The sequence below is a fragment of the Branchiostoma lanceolatum genome, chromosome 1 (assembly GCF_035083965.1).
Source record: "Branchiostoma lanceolatum isolate klBraLanc5 chromosome 1, klBraLanc5.hap2, whole genome shotgun sequence".
NCBI lineage: Eukaryota > Metazoa > Chordata > Leptocardii > Amphioxiformes > Branchiostomatidae > Branchiostoma > Branchiostoma lanceolatum.
The window spans coordinates 31,856,913-31,876,553 of NC_089722.1; the positions used below are offsets into that span (position 1 = coordinate 31,856,913).

General features: G+C 39.5%; 2 protein-coding genes across 3 annotated transcripts; both read right to left on the minus strand.

The window, feature by feature from the left end:
* Positions 1-4,792: 4,792 nt before the first annotated feature.
* Positions 4,793-12,152, minus strand: LOC136449126 (histone H3-like centromeric protein A). The gene is made up of 4 exons (XM_066448957.1): positions 11,248-12,152; positions 9,875-9,975; positions 9,222-9,296; positions 4,793-7,188 (listed from the first exon to the last, which is right to left on the minus strand). The coding sequence occupies exons 1-4, from the start codon at positions 11,447-11,449 to the stop codon at positions 7,048-7,050; spliced, it is 519 nt and encodes a 172-aa protein (XP_066305054.1). The 5' UTR covers positions 11,450-12,152; the 3' UTR covers positions 4,793-7,047.
* Positions 12,153-12,288: 136 nt separating this feature from the next.
* Positions 12,289-19,595, minus strand: LOC136449099 (uncharacterized). 2 transcript variants are annotated; one of them, XM_066448924.1, is made up of 4 exons: positions 19,054-19,595; positions 16,608-16,753; positions 15,415-15,653; positions 12,289-14,733 (listed from the first exon to the last, which is right to left on the minus strand). In XM_066448924.1, the coding sequence occupies exons 1-4, from the start codon at positions 19,593-19,595 to the stop codon at positions 14,542-14,544; spliced, it is 1,119 nt and encodes a 372-aa protein (XP_066305021.1). In that variant the 3' UTR covers positions 12,289-14,541. The 2 variants fall into 2 exon arrangements, with proteins under 2 accessions (XP_066305021.1, XP_066305013.1); XM_066448916.1 differs by having other exon boundaries at positions 16,608-16,786.
* Between the last annotated feature and the right edge of the window lie 46 nt (positions 19,596-19,641).

Sequence of the window (19,641 nt, forward strand, 5' to 3'; positions counted from 1 at the left end):
GCAGGTACGAATTCTGTTCTCTTAACATAAAGATTGGTTCTACGCACCATGTGCAAGAGGATGAATGAGTGAGTGAGTGAGTGAGTGAGTGAGTGAGTGAGTGAGTGAGTGAGTGAGTGAGTGAGAGTGAGTGAGTGAGTGAGTGAGTGGGTGAGTGAGTGAGTGAGTGAGTGAGTACATAAAGAGCAATCGTGAGAGTTTTGGTCTTACCGTTATTCCACTTGAAGCGCACGATGTCTGAAAGCCAGTGTCTCGATGGGTTGGGCACGCGCAGGTCTTCTTCTTCACAAATTTCCACTCGTGCTGCACGAAGCACTCATCTGGGCAGGGCAAGCAAAACTTCAGAACCAACAGAACCAGGATGGCGACGCACTGTTGGCTCATTTTCTCCATGACGGTACGACTGGACAGCACGTACGCACAGGCCGACAATATCCACAACTGACGAAAACACTTTTGCGTGGGAGGTTGATTAAGTGTGGCGGTTGGAATGTCTGGAACTAGCAATTTATATGGAGCTTGATTGTTTTCACACGTCAATCACCTGGCTGCATAAATCCACACTACTCTGGGTTGGAGAGTGCAGACATATTATTGCATGATAATATTATTGATCATCGAATTTTGCGTTGTAGTCGTGGTTTAACGTGTATGTTTGAGGCAAATTCTGTTGTTTTCTTGGTGTGGTTTGTGGTAGAATGTTTATAGACGAAAAAAATGAGTTGGATAGATTAAAAGTGTGGAGGCATACCATTGCTGTCCTTCATATTCATAAGCCTGCGTGACCTGAATACATAATTTCATAAATGCTTAGTAAAAATACATTCTTAAGGTTTCGCGAGTCATAGGGATTCACATTAATAGTTTTGAGTGTTGAATTTAAGAGATCTGTATCAGAATGATGCTCATAACCCCATTGGTTCTTTTTTATACGATTATTTTGTCACGAGAAGTAATGTAAGACGTTTAACCGGAGAACGATAATGACCGCATCAAGGTAGTAACAGTCATCTCCCTAACATGTTGGATTGTACTCTAATGTATTGTATTTATATTTGTAGTATATGCTACTTATTAAGATAAGTACACAGTTTAAAGATTTAAAAAATGTTGACAAAATCGCAACTGTACATTATAAATTGCATTCGCAGGAGACCACGATTATACACATGCCACGGATTTTTGTGTCCAATCTAGGACATACATGAGGTTTTAGTAATTACAGTCAGAAAAATACTGCAAAGGGATCGCAAAAAATATGAATACATAGATAAGCACCCGTGTTTGAAGCTTTCTGACGTGAATCTTGCATGTGATAATCAGATTTCAAGATTTCTAAATTTCTAAATTTCAATGATTAGTAGGAAACTTACTTAATTTCCTTTGGTCGAGCTCCCGCTCGATCCAAACTTGAAAGCTTTCTCCACTCCACCCTATATCTTCCATCCTGTATTTCCTTCACTTCAGTAAGGTTAGTGTCGGCTCTTAGCGTATCGATGACGGTGCCTATTGGTCTTCCACTTATTTTCTCTGGTGGTAGGTCTTGATACAGCTGCTCGTTGGTTCGTTTTTGCTCCCAGGAGATATTAAGACACATTCGGAGCATTCGCGTGTAGGTTCCATTTAGCCTTTTTGTTGAAGATTTGGTGAGTGTCCATGTTTCACTCCCATATAGCAAAATAAATTCCACAGTGGCGGTGAAAATACGATTTAAAACATAGCACCAGTGTCTGTATCAGAGCTTTGATATACATTACTGAATTACTCTACGATGTACAATGGGATTTCCGTCGACGTCACTCTACATATACTGACCAATGGCTGCGCATGATACATAGAGACTGCTGTTCAAATGAAGTCAGTTTCCAAGAACATAAAATCACTAAAAGTGATTTGAGTTGGCTAACTGGATACCCTAAAGTTACTATTTGGCACGCTTCTAGTGTTGACTGTCCTTACTTGAGGGCCAACATTTCAGTTCGCATGAATTTAGTGATACTTTGACAGGGAGGTGCACTAAAGGATAAAGTCTTGTTAGCAACATTGACGGTTGTGCGAGTGCAGCTGGTTCTTTCAAGGAAACCCTAGCAATTTCAGGGCCCGAAAATTGGATTTTGAAAGTCAATTGTTTTAGTAATTTTTATACATGATTAGATCGAACAACACTATCACAATCTATAACGACGTCCATGATGCACAAATATGGCGTCGGTGTGATGTGAGAACTCACTGAAAATCGTCGCTGGTTTTTTTTTATGTTCGCAAAACTAAGGAGATCATTGTGCAGCTCGTTTTTGCACGGTTTTAATATGTGTGAAGTTATTATGCAAATGTGCTAAACAGTGGTAGCAAATGTCACTACCATAACGATTTCTGAATTTTTTTTATTTCCTTATTTTGGGCCCTAATATTGCTTTGGTTGCCTTTAGATTTATTTCGCCCAGACACTGTACAGCGTTTGAAAAGTTGTACTATAAACAGAATTACACATACAAATACTGTCATTTATATTCATTAGGGCATCATAATAAAAACTGAAATGCATACAAAAGTGATCTCAAAGATGGGCAGTGTAACCATATGATATTTTCAAGAGCAACTAAAAGTGAATAGATCGACAGAGTTTGCAACTTCCACATTGTAATAATATGCACCTACTTTTGATTTCTAAACAGCGACTCATTATCTTGTGGAAACCACATACATGTAGTTATCTACAAATGTACATATTTACATATAGTTTTTACTTGAGTAGATGGCATATACATGTAGATGGCTTAAGTTTTTTTAGGAACATACTGATTTTTGCTGTACACCTCAGCAGAGCTCTATGTCCGGGTTGATAACTCCGGCATGACTAGTTTTATGTTTCTTTTCTGAGCAGGTATAAGATACTCAGTAGTCGGTACGTCCACCAGTTTATTTATATACCTCCATGACATGTCATGGAGGTTATATTTTCAGCAGCGTTTGTGTGTGAACCTCTACTGAACGCTATGCTGCTCCTACCAAGCCCCTACGGCTGACTAAGCTATGGGAGAGAGTGAGTGAGTTTGTGTGTCTGTGAGTATCTGTCTGCTGGTCAACAAGATAACTCAATAACGTCTGAGAGGATTGGTTTCATATTTGTTGTGTATAGTAAGATGTGACAAAAACTAAAAATGATTAGATTTTTGGCCCCCTTGCGGCTTAGCCCTAATGTGTTCTGGACATGCTATGGTCACGAATTTTAGCGGTAGATCTCTCTAGTAAGTACTCTCGCGCTCGGTAAGGTTTTTCTTCAGAAATCGCAAGGGCGTGTTTGTCAAACATAATAACTCAACATGGGAATAACGGATTTTCATGCTTTTTGGTGTGTAGGTAGCTTAGACAAAGATGTACAAAATGAAATACAAATTATGCAAAATAGCAGGACATTTGCATAATGAATGAGAAAATTCTATCATAGCAGTTTTATTTGATGTATCCCTGGTCCCGGGCATGATATGGTCTTGAAATGTGGGTGGCAAATAGCTTTTGACGTCATGCAGGACAAAGTGGGGAAGGTTTGGGCCCCCTAACGTTTAATATTGGCACTGCAGGAGCATTTTTGTCAAAATATTCCAAAGAGGATAACTGAAGAAAGGAAAGATGAATTTCCATCACATTAGGCATGCAGGTAGCTTAGGCAGAGATGTAAAAATCAAATGCATATTATCAAATATAGCATAGGGACTATAAATAAGAACTTGATTTGCATAATCAATTAGGCAACTCTATAATTTCATTGTTTTCCATAACTGAACTTCCAGTAACTGTGGAATATACTAAACATTAAAATGAACTAATGAAATTTCGCATTAATTTGCATAATTAATGCGAAAATGGCAAGACTGCTTAGTGGTAAATGAGAGGAAGTTTATACTATGACATGTGCAAATAGGTGAACATCACCATGCATATGTAAAAGTATAAGTCATTTATTCACAATGTCTTGCCTTGCAAAAATGTTTTATATGCTGGAGTATAGTATAGAAGTGGCTTTATTATTATTATTATTATTGGATAGGCCGAATACTCTCTCTTCGCAGCCAGGGGCTGAATTGCAAGGAGCGCACATTGGCGGAGCTAGATCGCAAGGGTCTGTAGCGACTGCCGTTCAGGCGCGCAGGTGACCTCAATACGGCCATTGCCCCATGTGCGGCCATAGGACTGTAGGTTTTGAACCACGCACACCGGGAAGGACCCCTACTCTTTTCGATAAGTGCGGTGGGTTCTTTAACGTGCTCGAGGTGTGGCTCTCCTCAAACACGGGACCTCCATTTAACGTCCTATCCGAGGGACGTCCCTAACCGAAGCTAGGTACTCATTTACACCTGAGTGAAGTGAGGAAAGTCGTGTTAAGTGCCTTTCCTAAGGGCACAACGTCAACGGGACAAATCAGGGAACCCCGGATTCGAACTCAGTATCTCTGGGTTCTGGGGCCAAACACCCTGCCACTGCGCCACCGCGACGCCACGTAGCGGTGGTATCTGTACTGTACTGTATCGGTACAGTGTATCGGTACACAGCTTTAGTGCACTGCCACGGTAATTTCATGAATGTAATTTTATTCCTGGTTGGAGGCTTGACCTGATTAGTACCGGTACACCAGGGTTCAGGTATTTTGGACCTGTACCTAATTGATTGTACTGTATCGGTACAGTGTATCGGTACACAGCTCTAAGTGTATATTATCGGATTGATTCTGGGCATGATTTTAGTGTAATCCACACAGTAAAATACACCACACATATATACAATTCAATGAAAGTGTTGTTTAGAACCTTTTTATTCAACTGCTTTTGTTATAACAATAAGACTGACAGTACACAAAATGTTCTCAAGAGCTACATGTAATGCAGACGTCACAAAATGTGTGACCCAAAACATAGTTTTTACATGGTATCTTGACCATTTGCCTGAATCTAACCTTTGAAAACATGAAGGAATATTCTGTACTAACAATTTAGCGTCATGATTAAAAGACAAATTTTGTTTCAATAGAAATTCAACAATACTGATTCTTTTAAAACAACAAGCGATATTTTTGCAAAAATATTCTAATTTACAGAAGTAGACAAGGTTAGGGAAAACTGATAGCCTTAGACTTAAAAGTATCTAAAAGTATGAAACAAAAAACAAGAACCAAATAAGACTATGGATAAAACTATTGGGTATTATGTAGCGTTACATGCTTGTCTATATTGTAGTTTTCATGTAGGACAGTGGAATGTGGGACAACAGTTACATTTGTTTGTTACCTAGTTTTCATACCACAGCTAAAATACTGTGATGATGCATAAAACATGCCATAGAAATTTTTCAAAATATTTCTCAACACTGGGAAAATTCAGACAGACCACTACTGACCATTGCCAGAATATTCTCCAAGCAGAGGTTTTGGTCGGGGGGTAGTAGAGGCCGGGGTTTTTTAACATTACCTCCCGTAACCTCTGCGAGATGTCGGAACCGATCAAGGCTTTTAAATCTAATCACTTTGACACATAAAGGCCATTTTGAAAGTAGGTGCTAAGTCTGCCAAGGGAGTCTAGTGTTTCTGTCCTCGCGCCACGGGTGTTTCCGGTCTGCCGGACCAGGAACGCAGTATACCACTGTATATACGTTTGGGAGAAGAAAGTGCTCGTATAGAACTACTCTAGACTGTTCAGTGTAACAGAATAACGCTTACTAGGAGTTCGTATGAATAGTGTGTAAAAACACCAGATCTAGCGAGACGACAGAGCATGAGAATCTTGACTTGCAAGTCTATCTGTTTATTCTATTATCCTCCCCACAGCTATCACAGTAATTCTAAGACTCAAATGTACTTAAGATTTGATGTTGATGGTTATATAACTGTTAGCAGTCATGTAATTCTCTATTTTGCTACTTTGAAAAAACACGCTGCAAAAATGACAAAGGCTTTCTGTAAGGCTTTGAAATGTCCGGCTACTCGACGTGCAAAAACATATTACTATAAAACAAAGTTCAAACCAGGAAATTGTGTACCGTACATACATTATTTTGATTCTTTCCTCATATGCCATTGTGGAGTCTTTGAAACTGGAAAATCAGCCACAATCTCTGTCAAAAACACTGCCGCTAGCTGACCCGACCATGCCGGACCATGTTGAACTGCATGTACATGTAATCGTAATGGTGATCCACATCCGTTTTTCTCATGTCGGTATATCTAGTTCAGACTCAGATTAGTATGTTCAAAATACATAATATATTTACTGATATAATCATACATCTTATTTATATCTTTGATTTCTTAAAAAAAAACATTTATCATCATGTGTGGAATGTTTAAGTTATTATGCTTTCAATCTGGCGGGAGCCATTCAAATTGATTGTAGGGGAGACCGCTGGGTGCCGCCCGGCTGGCTGCACACTCCCCCAAGTTACCGGAGGCCGCGCTAATCCCCGGGCAGTAAAACTCTTTGCCTAATGATGAATCAATGGTACAAAGGGAGGGGCAGCGACACCGATTCTGAAAGAACAGCCCCGCCCTTATGCGTTCTGTAGCAGAGGTTACGGGAGGCAATGTTAAAAAACCCCGGCCTCTACTACCCCCGACCAAAACCACTGCTTGGAGAATATGCCAGAACACAGGTGAGCATAATTCCACCATCGATTAGCATTTTGAATGCCATATTTTTACATCAAATTTTCGAAAACTCTGGACTACTTTTGACTATGCATGTAAAGACGATTTGATCCATGTACAACATGTACTTTTGGTTTCCAAAAGAGTGGAGAAAAGAGGATTTGAACACTGATCAGAGACAAGTTTTTGAACAGTGTTCAAATCCTCTTAACTGTGTTTTTGAAAAGTTTAACCTCATTTTCAAAAATGCCTGGTTTTCAAAAAAGCATGCAAATCGGGCCTTAGTAAATATCTGTTTTTTCTCCAAGGTTTGTAGAATAATACAGATACACACATGTAAGCTACAGCTACCCATATACTCATCCTATATGTATATATATAAGACACCATCCTCCCCCAACATACTTTACACTTTACAAACTAGCAAAACCCTTCTCCGGCCCCCGAATCCTCCTGGCCAGTTGGACGTCCTTGGGCATGATGGTGACTCTCTTGGCGTGAAGTGCGATCAGGTTAGCATCCTCCATCAACCCAACCAGGAACGCTTCAGCTGCCTGCAGTATACAGGAAAATAACGGCATTTCCACTGATTAGTCATCTTCGTTAGGCCATAGTTAGGTCGAGATACTCCAGCACTGGTACTCTATCTAGTCATCAGTACCAAGGCGACAAAAGCTAGCCCTAAAGTACCGTAAAATCCCTATTTACGTACGCACTTTTTAAACTTTTCAAGTTGCAAGCAGGTGCTCCAGGCCGACGCCAAAGTCGGGGTGCGTACGTTAGGAGAGGTTCTTCCTCGGGAAAATCGCATATCGGCGTGAGACTACGGTATATCTTCATGCGAATGAAGTGTGGAATGCTACCACACAATCAATCAGTAATAAAGAATAAACAATACATATATTTAAATTGAAACCCTTTAAGCCGGTAAACATCATCGGAAGGATGATCATGTCAACCTCTTAACTATTCACAGAAATGCTAAGAGGGTTTTTCCCCTGAATGTTTCAACTCACTGAGTCAGGCCCGCAATGGTCCCCAAATCGGGGGTGCGTACGTTAGGAGGGGTGCATACGTAAATAGGAATTTTACGGTATATACGATCCTCAAGCAGATGTTGGGATAGAAAATGGTCATGTTTTTTTATTGACTGGGGTCTATGTGTTCTGCGGGGAAGTGATCAGACAGGTAATCTCCAAGCGGATGTCGGCTGGTTTGGTCACCCCGCTCACACTAAAAAAAATGAATAGGATTTAACATTGAATCCTATAGATATAATAAGAAATGATGATAGAAATGCCAAAGATTCCAATCACGGCATACTTTAAAAAAGTTTAATCCACTTGGCGAAGAGCAGTGTGAACGCACAAATTCATTTGGATCGGATGACTTCTATCAGATTCAATGTTTAATCTGATTCATTTTTTTAATGTGAGCGGGGTCTTAGTCTAGACATTAGGTGTGCCACCTAATGAACCGGGAACCCTCTGGACAGAGCCGCTTGGAAGTGTGAATACTTGAAGTCTACTGCTGCCCACCCTTGTGTCAGGGACCCTGGCAGCAGTACTAGAGTGTACATGTAATTAAATTAAATGGATATTACTTCTACTAACTACTGTCATGTGTTGAGGGCAAGACTATTCTGTGGAGAAGTGATCAGTGGAGCAAACTAGAGCTACAATAGGATGGAATCCAGGCCAACATACTTCACCAGGGCTCGAAATTCTTTTTTTGGAAATAGGTGCACTGGTGCACCCAACCAAAAAATCAGGTGCACAGAAAATATTTTGGATGCACCACATAAAATAAAGTTGAACGTCAGCAAAACATAAGTTTGACACTTGTAACTGCCTCTCTTAAGAACTTCAATCTGTAATCATATCCAGATTTCAACTTTCAACCAAGTAATACATGTACATCAAATAGTACAACAAAAGGTTTAATATTGCTTTTTCTGATACTTACATCTCAAGTATATTCTGTATGCTAGTGTACAAGAGAACCTTACGCTATAGACTCGGAGAGTACAAAAATATCTAGGTGCACCAGTGCACCCAGTCAAAAATTAGGTGCACAGCTCCAATTTTGGTGCACATGCACCAGCTATTTCGAGCCCTGAAAAAAGCTGTATGCTGAAGCAGGGCTCGAAATTCATTTTTGGAAATACTAGTAGGTGTACCCGACAAAAATAATTAGGTGCACAGAAAAAAATTTGGGTGCACCACATAAAATTAAGTTGAATGTCAGCAAAACAATATTACCAAGTTTAACGCTCTTAAGAACTACAATCTGTAATTCTATAGCTAACTAGATACATCAAGTAGAATACAACGAAGGGTAATTTTAGCTATTCTGTCTAAAAGTCAAGTAAGTCAAGATACATTTCAAGAGTATTTCTATATACTAGTGTACAATAGTACCCTTACCTTATTTTTATAGCCTACAAAAATATAGTAGGTGCACTGGTGCACCCACAGTCTAAAATTAGGTGCACAGCTCCAATTTGGGTGCACACAGGTGCACATGCACCCACTATTTCGAGTCCTGAAAAAAGCTGCATGCTAGACAAACTAACATTACTAAGTACCTCTTGTAGAGCCATGATGGCGTAGGCCTGCCATCTGAAGTCTACTCCTCCAACCTCCTGACACACCTCTCGTACCTGTAGTGGGATGGGAGAAAAATAGTTTTTTGTTACTGGAAATCGTGAAATATCCGGTTTGGGTTTTTGTTTGCTATTTTCAGTGACCTCTCATAACAAATCCTACTGCAAAAACTATTTTTCTATCTTGCAATTGTGAATTAGTACGGTCAGGATGTCATCCATATAATCCAATCAACATGGCCTAATGGAGGTTAGTTGTGATGAAGAATATTATCTAGTACATGAACATGCAGTGTACGAAATACCCACCTGCAGTCTGCAATTTGCAAAAAGACTTTCAAGATTGCAGAAGAAAAATGAAACAACCTGCAATTTTGTAGAATGTAAAAATCAATGGTTCTCAATTTTTCACACACATGTATGTTTTTTCATGTTTCAAACTTTGCTTGTAAAAATTAAAGATAGAGTGAGAGAATAAAGAATTACAGCAATGTTGCAAATCTCGATATGATGTAAATAGGCATTATTTGGTTGAGAAGGTTGTAGTATGGAGGCTTGTATATTTGCAGAAAATATTGTAGAAATCTGGAAAAAACTATTTCTACCACTGATATCTATATGTATTTTTTTCTTACCACTCTTGCAAAAGGCAGCTTCCTGAGCAGAAGTTTGGTGGATTTCTGAAATTTCCGGATCTCCATGAGTGCTCTTGTCCCAGGGCGAAATCTTCTCCTCCCTGTGATTGTAAAGAAATAAAAACTGCAATGAGATTACTTTGGTTCACATTGTCCCCAATGCACTGATACAGCTATGGTAGGATGAGACCTGTATATTGGTTAGGAAGAACATCTTACTTTAACATACTAGTAACATGCACTTCATAGACTGAGAAAATCATATATACACGCTTCTTTCATATATAGTTTTATATACGTTGTAATACTAGATAATTATACAAAATTGCGTTGCATCTTTACTTGCATCTTCAAGTTCAACTTCATTAGACCAAGATTGAATCTTGAATCAAGGTTGATTTTCAGTAGAGAAACAACACTTTTCAGTAGTGAGTGATTAGGCCACACCAACTTAATTTTATGGATGACATCCGCGCGTGCATTGATTTTCGCCTGTTCTCCAAAAAAAAAAAAAAAATCCGAAGGGGCTCCGAAACTTGCAGACTCATATTGCTGCAAAGGGGCAGCATTGAGCCGGCTTGTCGTAATACACTATATACACTCACATTGTCCAACACAACTGTTATGTATGTGACTAGGAGCGATTTGAAGAGGGCGCCGCCCCTCATGAGCCCAGTAGTATTTTGTTCATGATATGACAATACTTATCATTGTACATGTCTGTATTAAACCGAATGATATTATCTCTGGCCGGGTTGCCGACAGAGTTCGATGTTTTGCTCTGACTGAAGCCAACAATTAAAGACTTGTTTGTTACACTGTGTTCTGTGGTTTAATTCGCAATACCAGCCATGTAGTCCTCCGGTTTATCATCTTTTTTTTTTTTTCGACCTCTCGCATTAGTTTTGGGGACTCCAGAGGATGTCATAAAATTAAGATGGTATGGCCTTAGGTATGAATATGGTCGTGGTTCGGTTTGAAAGGGCAGAGTCGACGACTTTAATGTATAGCTTACGTAGTGCATGACTCATTGCCTGGTACTCTCCAAGCATCTAGGACATGTAGGATGGGATCCGGCAGGTTTTTGACGTGTTTTTCGGCGTTTTTGTCGGGCTTTCTACTACTACTAGTGTCATTTGGCGAGACAACAACAAAAAATGACAAAGTAGAAAGTCCGACAAAAACGCCTATGAAAAGACGTCAAAAACCTGCCGGAACCCCTCCTCTGCTGCTTGGAGAGTAACGTTACATGACTGGCAGGAAAACAACAATGATTTACAACGGCACAATTAAGAAATGACAACTATCCAACACTGATCAGTCTGATTTCTATGTTTGACTTTGAGCATCATAATATTGGATTTTTAACTCACTTGGGGCCCTCGCCTGTTGTTGCTGTCCGGCGTTGGACGGTCCCGCGATCGGCCCGCGCCCACGGGCCCCCTGTCCTCTCCCCGCCGGCGCTCCCTGTCCTCTGCCCGCCGGCGTTCCCTGCCCTCTGCCCGGGGTACCGGCCCGCCCCGGCCCTGCTCCCCTCGCCGGGCTTCTGGATCCCGCGTTCCGTGCCCTTGGCATCCTGGCGCTGTCTCTTCACTAGATCAATATTCACAATACACGATTTGGATAGGTAAAGAGGACCAACGTGATCAGTGGTGTTTAAAAATGTCCGCTGTTTAGACTGTGACCCGATCGGCTGTTGTCCCGTTAAAATTTGAAATTTGCGCGGTAAGACCCCATACCCGTGCTAGTTATGCAGCTACCTACAGGAATCGTGTTATTATTAAAGGTAAGCTGAAATGAACGCAGAATAGTGTCATAATTTAATAAGAAGGTAAGGGAATGATTGTAACTGCTAGCACACTCGCGTCAAAGTTCTACTCCCCATGTTTTATCATTATGTCTAGGGTATGGGGGCTTGGCAGGTTGACGAAACCCGTGTAGTCACGCCATTGGCGGTTATATGTGGTACTGCAGGTACAAAAAAGTCCAAAAGCTCGCTGGCAGGTGCTGAATTTTTATTTGCTTCAATTCTTGTTAGAAATTGATCTTTCACTACAAGTCGTTAGGTTTGGGAACATGAGAATCATTAAAAACTCTCTGATAGAAGTGAAAACTAAAGATTCAATTAAATTTTCAGTTTGCAACACTTTGTATAGTTTCGGAGATCATGATTTAACATTGCAGAAAATTACCATTTATTTGTCTGTACCTGGTCTGTTCCAATCTGTTATTCTCTAGTAACAGACCCATATTTTTTGTACCATGTATGTGTAATGACATATGTTGATAGAACCTTGAAACTGACATATTAGTTTCCAATATCATGTTACAAAGGAATTTTTTTCATACTTTTAACATCAAACACAATTCAAGCAGCCATCCTATTTAAAAAATGAATAAAACCACACAGAATATCAAAAGGGCACATTTATTGTTTTCTTTGGTAAATGACCCATAAACATTGCGTAACTTAATTTTTTACTTATAAAGTACTGGTGGACAAAATCTTAAAGGTGTGAAAACTGTGAGAATAAATACTAGTAGTCAAAGAGGTTGTCTTACAAGTTGCGTGCGTCCAACCCAGCCCAGATATTGCACAGTGACATACAAAAAGCACCAGTATGAATGCTACTTAAGTAAAGGTTTTCATGTCATGTATATATATACTTTAATATGATATCATGGTATAGAACAATGTACAACAATAAAGAGAAGATTATATGCATATTTCACAAATCATTAAATCATAAAACTACCATCTGGTAATTTGACAACTTGTTATGTCAGGAAGAAGCAAAAAATTACTAGTATATGATTTTCTTACTTCTGTTCAAAATTACTGTGTAATATCAATGAGGAACATGACATTGATACACTGTTGCAACATTCCCTTACAACCACTTTGTTGTACATTTATATTTCATTTGCCCAAACACCTTTTAACATATAAAATTGCACAGTATGACGTAAAATATGAAAATTAACTTAAAAACAGACTTTCATTCACTGTATATTGGCAATAGCTCTCTTTGATTGCACATTCAAAAAACAATTAACATTATAAATAACAATGACAAACAAACAACATGGCTACATATGAACCTTCACAGAAATGAACATCTTTATAATTTATTCAAATATTCTATAACGCAACATTTCTTTAAAAGTTCAACCTTTCTTTATACAATCTATGACAACAGTGCTCTTTCTAATGCAACAAGTACTGTAAATGCAGAAATGTTCGCAGTGGTTTTATGTTCGTGGTTTTCGCTGTGAACTCTTTACCTCAAACTTAAAACCACCGCGAAAAGCCGTTCCATTGTGTGACTGTAGCGCTACTATTGTTTCAAAAGCGACGTCAAAACCACCGCGAACACTCCATTTTCTCCCTTCCGTGAGATTAAATCATCGCGAACATTTCTGTATTTACAGTATTCTTTTTATCTAGAGGTAGTTCAGGGTTCAATCATTTTCACTTGCAATATAATAAATAACGTTAGAATCTAACACTGTGACACGTGACCTTACTGTGTACTTGATGGTTAAGTTTTCTAAAAGTCACAATTTTCAGATGATTTTTTTATTTTTCCGTGATTTTCAGGTAAGCTATGAAAAGAATATACAAACTTTTCCACAAAAGAACAGCTAAATCTTATAAGACACATCATCCATATTGACTACCGTCAATTTGCCATCATAAGTCTAGATTTCATAATGGACATGACAGGGCCCTTGAATGATCATTATTCCTGTAACATACATGGAAGATCTGAGAAAATTCTTTGAAGCCACATTTCTTTGAAGTAAAATATTTTACCTTCCTAGCCTGATTGAATCGCGCTTATAGGGCCCCAACCAACTGCCGGGAGGGGCCTTTTATAGCGATAGACAGCAGACGTTGCGTTACAAACACTAGTACCTTCACAATAGTGATGTCATCACCAGTGGCCATGGGCTTCCACAACTCCAACTACATTGTATCTTTCTTAAACCTTCACAACGGTACCATACCAATCGATAAACCTGTAACGATTTGTCTGATTTTTTTAAAAATCCTTCCTGGATCTTCACAACAGCTCACTATTTCATAAACTTTTCCCAACATTTCACTTTGCCGAGGCAGCTATAATACTTAGCCTGGGTGCCGAGAGGGTAGCGAGTGTAGGAGCCCCGGTAGAAATAGGATGGCACCCAGGCTAATAATACTGAAACCTCCTCATTATATTGCAAAGCACTGGACAAGTTTCCACCATGCCCCCAGGCAGAGTTGTTTGGTACTGCATCTATTACCACACATAGTATGCAATACATGCATAGCTTGCAGTGCCTGTATAGCTCACATTATCAGTGGCTACTACCTGGGTAATGCATTATGCATTGTTTCTGTACTTATATGGCTCCTTGTATCTTCACACCGTGCGTTTTCATCTGCAGAGCAAACGTAAGGCACTGGAAACAACTGCGTTCCTGTGACTAGCCATCGCACCGTCTCCTTTCCATACTGCATTTCAGAATAATCTCCCGAAAGAAGCCATCGCTTCATAGTCAAGATAAAGCCTATTTGATAGATTTAACGGACAGTATCTGACGGCATGGGCACTAGTAACTGAGCTGCTAGGTGCTCGCACGTGTATCTATCTATGACTTGCAGCTGCTGCATCTGGTGCTCATTCCTTCTCGTGACCGCCTGTGCATCTGTTCACCATCTGGAAGAACTTCCTGATCTGATTGGCTCTCTGGTACATCAGGACCCCGAGCAGCGTCACCAGTATTCCCGCCACGCTGGTCGCCGTGACCGTGTTCTGGAAGATGAGGACGGACACGACCACGTTGACGAGCATGTTGACGTTGCCCAGAACCTGGTGGAAATTTTGTATATGATTAGTATATTGAAGTTATTATATCATGTTTATCATTATGATTAGCTTTGTTAACATTTGTGCTCAGTTCATTCAATTAAGTTAAAAAATTACATCCTTGTCATTTGCTATTACTTCTGGGTTTCCTTATATACATTATCAATACAATGATTCCGCTATTTTATGTTGACCTCTGATCTCTCGATCCGCTCACTTTTAAGTTCATCATATTTGATTTTGTTAACTTTACTGTCTAACAATTGTATTGTTTTTTTCCTGTATTTGATTTCTTTGTATTGTTCCTGTATTTGATAGAATTGTAACTAATGTAGGAGGACTCCAGGAAGATGAGTGTAAAAATTGTACACTAAGGCCACACCAATTTAATGTCTTGGTTAACAGATTTTTATTTTTTGTTTTATTTCTGAATCAGCAAAAAAATAATGAAAACAGAAGGCTAGGGTGAAAATTTGCACCTGACCCTGTTCACTCCCTGATACTTTGTGCATCAAAGTAAAATCATTCCTCTGAGATTCCGTTTTCATGTTGTTTTTCCAATCTAGCATTTTTTGTAAATTTTGATTTTATTCCGCTAATCAAGAAAACAAATTGGTGTGGCCGAATGGAGATCTGAACAAAACAAACAAACAAACAAACAAAAAAACAAACAAACAAACAAACCTGGAGGGTAACGGCGGAGGTGTAGTAGGTTACGACGAAGGTCATGGTGTTGTAGCCCACAGCGCTGATGCAGCTGAGCAGGATGAGGGCCCAGAGGGTGGGGTTGTTGTGAAGGTCCTCATCGTAGACAGCAGAGCTCTCAAACACCAGGGTGAGGAAGAGGAGCAGGAAGAAGCTGGGGATGGACATGTGGTACAGGAGGCGGATGGAGTCCATACGCTCATCCTTCAAGAGAACACCTGTAAAGATTACATTATAAAAAGATAAGCTTTTTTTGCTGTCATGTTTTATATACTGTAATATTATCACTTTATCTTCACGGTAGCAAAATTTCCCTGTGTAAGGAAAATTGACATTTTCACTGTTCAAACTTTAACTTCATGGTGGCAGCAAGTGATTTACAGAACGGATGTGTGAAAGAATCATAAATTTTGACAACAGTTTTTTCAGGGTGATGATAAGTTTATGGTACAGAGGTGACCCTGAAAACAGTGAACATGAAGTTACATCGAAAGAAATAAGAATTACAGTACTCAAATTTCTTGAGGTTTTATTTAAACTAAAGCAGAAAAAAATAGATATTTTCTGTTTAGACCAGAATCTATCCTCTGTCCTGGGACAGAAATTTGCTTGTTGAAACAGAAAAAAAATTGCAAGCCGTCAGTCTAAAATCTGAACTTCATGACATGAAATTGATGAAAATTTATTATTTTTATCAATCAAATAAAAATTTGAAGATGAAAGATGGAAAATTTAGATGAAATGACAGATTTAACAATGAAAATCAACTACGTGGGTTCCCAAGCAATGAGTGGGGCAGAAAAAGTTAGAAGCTGGAGACAGCCATGCAAAGAGTGCTACCAAAAAATAACCTTCTTGGCAAGGGTTATTACATGTATACCAAACCGTAACCATGTTACTAATTGAGGAGAAAGTGCATGTTACTCTCCAAGCAGATTTTGGGGAGCCTAAAATTTAGATTTAGGCTAAATCCTTACTAGTATGCTTTCTTTGCTACCCTTTTCTGTCACAAATCGTCTCAAAGAAACGCCCAGCTGGAAATCAACATAACAATTTAGCCTCCCCAATATCTGCTTGTAGATGAAAAAGTAATATTGTAATGTCCAAAAGAATGTCTGTATGGTTGTTTTGAAGTAAAAATTACTGTTTGCGTGCTGGAAAGATAAACTTACCTTGTAGGATACTCTTTGCTGCCCGGAGGATGGTGGACAGGAGGGTTGCGATGAACCCCAGCATGTGGAAGTTGACCTCTCCCACTGTGTTGAGCAGCGCCCCCATGCAGATTGGCACCATACTGCAGTAGACATACTTGCTGGGCCTGTTGCACACAACATCACGAATTACAGGGAATCTGTAGTGACAAATTTGTCCATGTCATTTATTTGTTGGTTCAGGAATCACAGAAAAAAGCACAAATTTCCTCACTTGACATAGATATGGTTAATATCTAGCTTCAGTAAAGGGATGCTCCTTGGATAGGACATTTAAATGGGGGTCTTGTGTTTGAAGAGAGTCAGACCTCAAGTACATCTTATTTTAAAGAACCCACCACATGCATTAGGGGTTTGCCCCAGTTTATCCTGACCAAATATCAATTCATTCTAGCTTTGGCTGCTTGTAGCTAAGCCTTGTCTCATGATACTATAGCACAAAAATCATGGCCATAGGCATTCCATCAACTTGACAGATGAAATCGGTGTACACTGTATGTCTGATATGAAAAATTTTGATTAAAATCATGTCAAATCACACCTGGAGATGACGTAATTAAGTGCATGTACGAAGTATAAAAACCATGCTGAGTTCATGACAATTCTCTATAAGTGAAAAAACAGAGGGGTTTCAGCTTGATTTTTAGGGGGCGACGCCCCCCAACATATTTTTCGCTGGAGGCGTGACAATCCTTAAGGGTGTTCCAGCGGCATGCTCCCCCAGAGAAAATGTTGAAATCTTGACCCTCTGAAATGCTGTTTCCTCCATTTTGTTTTGAGGGGCAAATTTTGCTGGTAGATTAAGCTCAGTTTAATGACATCTCCATTTGTGAAGAAATACACATAGGTTTCAGTTTGACTTTCAGGGGGGGATATTTTTCGAGGGGGGCTGTCACTTATATACTAGTACATAGACATGTCCTTCACAGTGCAAATGTACATGTAACGAGGCCCTCGGCCTCAGGGTAGTCTAACGAAAGAATGTAAGGCATACTAGGCCAGTACGTAATGCAAGACTTCATCTGTGACTCTGTGTGAGAAAGAGGAGTAAACAACTGACAGTCTTCAAAATGGATAGAGTGAACTATCTATTAATATTTTGCTCTGTTTGTGACATGAAAATAACAACTTGTGTCAACTGGAGCCAAGTCAAGGAACGTTCCACTAGAAACAGTTTTAGGAGTGGTCAGAACAATATTCTCTGTTCCATTTCAAGTTCTATAATATGGACTGCTAGCTATAGCCTAAGGCCGGTGAATGACCCAGGGTCACTGGTCCCCTGCTCTTTTCTAAGCTTAGGGGTTAAACTATTATGGTATAAGCAGACCCTATTTGCAAGCATCTTCCTATTTACACAGCTACAAATTTTGCCATCAGTCTAAATGAAGCTCTCAGTCCCAAATTATTTTACAATGATTGACCCCAATTTGACCGTATAGGAAAATACATCATAAATCTTTAAAATCACAATTCATAACTGTATGTTTAATCTATGGAATTATTTATATATCTCAGATATTGTATAATAACTCAAAGTCAAGGTTAAAGGTAAAACATATCAGCTTGAAGGCTGTTATATTTTGTATCACAATGGCTGGCATGGGCCAACATGGTCCTAATCAAGTTAATGCTGAGCTGTCCTTACTGACCAATCAGAATGGCTCTACACATATGCTGTACTCTGATTGGTTGATTGAGGAGGAGTCAGGCATGTATCCAAAAATCTATAAATATCCCTGGGTTAGGGGAGCCTCTATCATGTCTATCTTATGACTCAGAACTTCACAAAAAAACACTCTTGACCAAAACAAATATATTTGAAGGGGCTCTTCAGATGCGGGAAAAATTACTCATCATCTTAGAATTTATTTGGAGGACCCAGTCTTTTTGTTCATGTTTAATTGATGAACCATAATTTTCTTTGCTCGGTACAACTTCTCAAAATCATCATTTTTTCATTATTTTTCATAAGGCCTACCAATGGAAATTATTGACATTTCGTCATGCACTTCCTTCAGCTTAGCTTACTTCAAACCACTTTTTTAATGACTGTCTATGTACAATTTGCTTCAATTGTGATTGATTAAATTGTGTTGTTATAAAAAAACGTATACAAAAGTTTGAAGTTGGTTTGTCTCAAACAAGGTTTCATACACCTAATGGATGTTACATTACATGCTAGTTACTAGTAACTTCAAGTTATTTTATTAGTGTGGAATGCGATCAATCTTTCAGGGCTTGAAAAACAGACACGAATCCCAGATTTCAGAAAAATATTAAAAATACAGACTTCAAGTGTTATGAATCATTCAAGCCCCATCTTGATAATTTTGGTGGTGACACACCAAACAAAAGTTGTTTATTTTGAAACGGATATACCACAGCCAAAACAACAAACATTTCTCACCTTACGCCCATGAGAACTCTGGCCAAGATGATGGTGAATAGAGGTGCAGTGGCTGCGATCATCTTCGTAAAGGACACGTATAGGTAGTTCAGCCCAACATTTCCTAGCGCTACGCTCGTACTAAAAACTACACTCAGGATCAAAATCTTCCTCTCCAGTTGTTTTGGGAGGTGTAGTCTCTTGTCAGGCTCTCCGTAAGCCGCTCCCAAGTCCGTGAACCTGATGACCACGTAGTCTACGAGGAACGAGGCTAGCATGTGTAAGGTGGTGAGGAAGAGGGGGTAAGGGAAGCTGTGGTGGGAGAGAATCCACTTGTTCACGTTGGTCATACCGATTCCCAAGGCGAACCAGGCTAGGATAGATGCGTATGTCATGAACCGTATGTCCGATAACAGTGCCATGACAGCGCCGGCGTCCTGTCCTTCCGCGAAAGACCCGTAGTCTAAAGCTCCTATGATCTGTACTCCACCACCCATCTTGGATTCAGGTTTAATCTTGTTGTTGTTGTTGAAATAAGACCGCCGGGTACGGGACACCGCCATTGTGAATGTGGAAAATACTCCTTGCCAGTAGAAAATATGTCGACTC

Coding starts and splice junctions, on each gene's coding strand:
- LOC136449099 (XM_066448916.1), bottom strand. CDS start 19,595: ATGGCGGTGTCCCGTACCCGGCGGTCTTATTTCAACAACAACAACAAG. Junction 15,654..16,607: donor AGCAAAGAGTATCCTACAAG/GTAAGTTTATCT, acceptor TAATCTTTACAG/GTGTTCTCTTGAAGGATGAG. Junction 14,734..15,414: donor CCTCCGCCGTTACCCTCCAG/GTTTGTTTGTTT, acceptor AATTTCCACCAG/GTTCTGGGCAACGTCAACAT.
- LOC136449126 (XM_066448957.1), bottom strand. CDS start 11,449: ATGCCAAGGGCACGGAACGCGGGATCCAGAAGCCCGGCGAGGGGAGCA. Junction 9,976..11,247: donor ACAACAGGCGAGGGCCCCAA/GTGAGTTAAAAA, acceptor TTACAATCACAG/GGAGGAGAAGATTTCGCCCT. Junction 7,189..9,221: donor CCATCATGGCTCTACAAGAG/GTACTTAGTAAT, acceptor TGTATACTGCAG/GCAGCTGAAGCGTTCCTGGT.